The sequence below is a fragment of the Pyrgilauda ruficollis genome, unplaced genomic scaffold (genome assembly GCF_017590135.1).
Source record: "Pyrgilauda ruficollis isolate IOZ18807 unplaced genomic scaffold, ASM1759013v1 scaffold4, whole genome shotgun sequence".
NCBI lineage: Eukaryota > Metazoa > Chordata > Aves > Passeriformes > Passeridae > Pyrgilauda > Pyrgilauda ruficollis.
In genome coordinates this window covers 3,785,116-3,790,240 of record NW_024525489.1, presented here as the reverse complement: position 1 = coordinate 3,790,240, position 5,125 = coordinate 3,785,116, and the positions used below count along the sequence as shown (strand labels likewise).

The window sequence follows — 5,125 nt, the reverse complement described above, 5'->3', positions numbered from 1 at the left end:
GGGGGGGGGGGGGGGGGGGGAGGCTGTGTGGAATTGGTTTTGTTTGGATTTTTGAGCTAATATGGAACAACAATTGAAAGCACAACCGCTGTAAAGAGCTGACACAGTTACAATGCCTATGCATTGTTTTGTAACAAAAATTTATATAAAGTTGTTTTTTAGAAGACTTAAAACTGCTGTCAGAGAGAATTAGAGCTCAGAGTAGTTTTGTTGTCTTGCATAAAAGGGAATAACATTTCTCACAGTTATTATAAAATTAAAATTTTATTGTGCTCAGTATGCGTAATAATTAACTTACACTTTTTAAAAGGTGATATGTGTTGCATGTATAAGTAACATAACCTATGTTTATATGGGAAGCTGTGATTTTATATCCATAGAAAATTGCTTAACTGGAGCAAAAGGGGTCTTTTTAATTATGTTATTTTCAATAACTTCTGAAATCGAAAGTTCATATGCTTATTTAGTGATTCTATTTCTGAAAAATAGCGAGCTAAAATTAGTTTGCTTTTAAAATAGCAGTTTGGAGGGTTTTGGTAATAACTAGAAATTCTAGTTCGTTTTTGCATTAATTAATTCAGAAATTACATTGTCAGAATGACTGGATTCGGCTCCAAATTGGCTGTTCTCTTTTTAACCTTTTCTTTGATTTAATTCAGTAAATTTAATTTCCCTCCCCTAAATTGCTAGATTTTAAGCACGTTGGTGAAAAAGCAGTCCCATGTTTTCCCATCATATGCCCTGTGCTCCCCACAGACTTCAGCAAGGGTTTATTCACCTGGTGCAGTGGTTTGAAAATTGGTCTATTAAAACTAACGGGGAAATGAAAGGTTATTTCTACCCTTGGTATATAGTTGGCCACGTAAGTGTTCATGCTGGTGCAAGTGGTTGAATTGAAGAAAGGTGACACCAAAATTCTTGGCAGCAGTACCAGCACTGCTTAAAGTGACTTTGAAGCTGTGGTTGAGGATTGCTTGTTTATCATAATAATTACCAGAATTTAATGCAGAAAATCATGTTTGTAACAGCTGTCTTTTGAAAACTACAGATAATTTTGAGATGCCATATACTCAGAATAGATAAATTCAAGTAGATAACTCTTACCCTGGTGCATACTTATATTTGGGTTTAAAAAGCAATAAAGTGACCACCTTTTTTATAATCTGTCTTTAGTGATGATGACGTAGAAGAATCTCATCCAATGGATGGAAATGATAGTGATTATGATCCCAAAAAAGAAGCCAAAAAGGAGGTAACAGATAACTTAATGGTGAATGTCAGTTTGTTTGTTTTCAGTGAATGTGTTACTGTGAAGAGTGAATTGTAGTACAGAGGTTTAGGTTTTAGCCTGCCAAACTCCGAGGCTCTTTAAGTAGTCAAGATCTTGATGACTTCTCATTGAAACATAATTGTATCATATGTTTTTGCCATTTTGTGACTGTAAATGCATCTGTCATTACCTCCACTGTGTCCTGAGACATCTTCAAGTTTTGTAAGAAATGTATCCTCTCACAACCTAGTAAAACAGGTTGTTGTATTTGCCCTCCTTCAGTCTTGTTAGTATGTTTACAGTTTTACTGGTTGTGAATTATTTGAATGAAAATGTTCTTTGAATTTTAAATTTAAATTACATTTTTCAAAGAACAGCTTTTGTTGTTTGTTCAAAGCCACAATGAGGTGATGCATTTCAACTAATATGTGGTTTTACTGAGATGCTTTCTACTATTAGATGCAGAGGAAAAACACTTTTGTCCTAATGAGCACTTACTGTTAGCTTTACAGATGACTGCTGTGTTCAGGGCATGTTCAGGTTTTAGGAGTTTTTGGAGTTCTTTTTCTAAACATTAAGCTATCTATGAACAAGACTAGAGAAACCCATTTAAGTGTGTGTTTAGTTGTTTCTTTGATCAACTTTAAGCATTTGTGATCTTCCTAAATCAGCCAGTTCATGTCTCTCAAGAGTGAGAGGAGAAGTTATGCAAAACTTCAGCACTCCCATGAAGTGGTATCTAGGATTATGAATAAAACTTTGCACTTTTCACGAAAATAATATTGAGTAAGAGACTGATAAGTTTAGCTTCTGTTCTGAGCTTTGCAGTGACCTTCAATGTACCCCTTTATCTACTGGCCTTGGGGAAAAAAAGGACAAATATCCCTTTCAGTGAAAGAGTTTGAGATTACTTTTTTAACATGAGGATGTTTTATAGTACTTGCAATGTCACATGGTCTGATAATGTACCTTTTTACTTTTTGCTGTTCTAACAATGTCCTTGCAATATAATGATTGGAGTTCCTGCCTTAGCCATGTCTATAATAAGGGCTATTTTGCTCAATTTTCTTGGTTATAATTTGAATCATGACATGCAGTCCAGAATGCAAGTGGTGTGTTGATAGACTTCTAGGAAAAGGACAGATAGGTTTTTAGTTTCTGATATGCTGTTTGGATCTGCACAAGATAATTTTGTGATCTAATAGTTCTGGTAGGATTTGCATACTTTCACTTCCTAAGCAGAATATAAACTGAGTAGGCAGCTTGAGCACACAGAGTAATGGAAACTCTCTGTTACCAGTTAAAACAAATATAACCTTAGCTCTCTATCTTGGCAAGACAAAATTATGAGAGAATATTTTTACTTTAAATCCAGATTGAACACACAGAAACTGCAATTTCCTACTGAAAGAGCAATGCAGAACCAAAACCCAAATAAGTATAAACAGGGCAGAAGTAAACTTAAATTTTTTACATGTCAAAGGTGTAATGCTCTACATCAATTTTCTGGGGAAGAGCACATATCTTAAGTGCTTTTAAGGAGGCCTCTATGAAGGCTGTTGGCGGGATTAAGATGTTATATTAGCTGGGGAAGAGAATGTGGCACAAGGTCAAGTGTAGTAAAACAAGACTGTTTGCTGCTCTGCACTACTACTGCAGAAAATAATAATAATGCTAATAATAATGGCTGCTGCACTTGGTTTTGCAGTCACTGTGATCAGATGGCCATCTCCTCTTAACATGCATGGATGCTAGCAGGGAGGAGCAGTAGGGAGCTGCTTGAAGTAGGGAAAAGCCTGAATTCTCTTTCTGTTCTGGTACTAAGCATTCCTTTGAATTAGAATATCCTTGCAGAGAAAGTAATTTTTGTGTCTTTGCTCCTGAGCTATAAAGAAACTACTCAGTTGCTCTGATGCTCTGAGGGAGTCACATACATGCAGAGAATGTTTAGGTGCCCATACATACCGAAACAGAGACTTAATTTCCTCTTTGCCATTCCTTTCCTTTCCAAAGAAGCAAATAATTAAGGCCAAGGTTTTCTAAATTACATAGATTTTTATAATGACTGCAGGGGTATGTCCATTCTCTCTCTTCCAAATCTCAAATCAGCTCCTCCCCATGTCCCCAAACCAAACAGTACAGTCTTTTTCTGGAGAGTGCTTACAGCAGAGAGAAATGTAATTTTGCATTCTTGCCTGGCCTAGTTGACTTTGTCATTCTTCTCCTTTAGTACTTGCCCAAATTCTTCATATCTGATCAGAAATAAATGTGTAAAGTCACTGATTATTTGTTTTAAAACCAAGATACTTTCATGTATATTACTTACCTTCTGTATATGTAAGAGGTCCATAATGTCTGCCCTCTGTCACAGTACTGAGATTTCTATAACATTTACTGTATTTGTGGCCATATTGAAAAAAAGTTTTGAAAACTGACCTTTCTTAGAGTAATGCAGGCTTATCCAGCAGATGACTGGTATGCTCCATCAACTCATCTGCAAGACATAGTTGGATACTACATGCAAAGGAGGATGTTAGCTTAAGTTTTATTTGTCATAAATATGACATTACAATGCTATCTGATACTTCATTCTTTTTAGTAAAGTTGTGTACAAGATACTGTTATTCTTTAATGATTTATTTCTTGTAAATTAAAGGGCAATAATGAGCAGCCTGTTCAGACCAGCAAAATAGGTCTGGGTAGAAGAGAGTATCAGAGCTTGCAGCATCGCCACCATTCCCAGCGTTCCAAATGCCGTCCACCAAAAGGCATGTACCTGACCCAGGAAGATGTGATAGCTGTTTCCTGTAGTCCCAATGCAGCCAACACAATTCTTAGACAGCTGGATATGGAACTAATCTCATTAAAGCGACAGGTACCATGGGTTATTGGTCTTGGTTTTGGTTGTTTTTTTTTTTTTTTTTCATCTCAGATTGTTCTGATTGTAATGGTTTTGAAGATTATCTGTGAAGATTCTGAAACTTCTTTAATGTGAGTCTTCCACGTTTTGTTCCACAGTTATCACCACAAATGCTGGATAGTAGCTGCTCTTCAGTTTTGTTTTTTACGTTCATCTTCTCTTTTGGATAAAATGAAGCAAGGTTACTTTTTTAAAAAAAAGGGTAGCATTAAAACAGTGCTACAGATTTGGGGACAGGAAAAATCAGAAGTCACATTTGATTTGATTTTTTTTTTTTTTTACTTTGTTAGAAGTATTTGTTTGAAAAGTGAAAATGAGACCAATGGAGCAGAGGAAGTTACATTTGTTATGCTTTAAATTGTAGCTGTTTTTCTGGATGTCCTTTCCCACATATTATGAAAGTATGAGAGGTGTGGAAGTCATGGACCTAGTTATTTCTCTGTTTGAATTGATAAGTTTTGTACTTCTTATTAAATTTAGAAGAGCTTTTAGTCTTCACCTTTAAGAGGAAAATTGCTGCGTCCTTTGCATGAAGAAATTAAATTTTGGCATTTAAAGTTGAAACATGTAATTATTCATCTCCTAAGGGTACAGTAGTTATGTGCATGCTTGCTTTCTAGGAGCGATGGGGCTACAGAGGCAAGGCTTATCTTCTGGAATTTTTGCTTCCTTATAGAGCTGCCATGTTGCAAAATCATGGAGTGAATAAAAGGGGTTTTTTTCATGGGGTTTTTGCTCCCTTATGTTCTTTTACAGGAGAAATAAGCTTCTTTCTGTCACAGCAGGACTCTGGGGCTAAATAGCATAGGTGGGTTTCACTCTTTAGCCTAAGTGTAGGTGAGTTTCAGCCTTGAGGTTGTGTTTCTCTTTTTTTTTTTTTTTTTTTTTTTTTTTTTTTTTCCGTAATCTTAAGGTTTGCACCCTTTTGAATCTCC

General features: G+C 35.8%; 1 protein-coding gene across 5 annotated transcripts in view; it reads left to right on the top strand.

The window, feature by feature from the left end:
• Positions 1-5,125, top strand: part of RCOR3 (REST corepressor 3) — a 27,691-nt gene that overhangs the window by 11,407 nt on the left and 11,159 nt on the right. For 3 of the 5 annotated variants that reach the window (XM_041476784.1, XM_041476787.1, XM_041476786.1), the window contains 2 exons: positions 1,174-1,270; positions 3,927-4,145. In XM_041476784.1, coding sequence (XP_041332718.1) covers positions 1,174-1,270; positions 3,927-4,145 — 316 coding nt within the window. The remainder of the gene's footprint in view (positions 1-1,173; positions 1,271-3,926; positions 4,146-5,125) is intronic. The other 2 variants (XM_041476788.1, XM_041476785.1) reach the window with 1 other exon arrangement.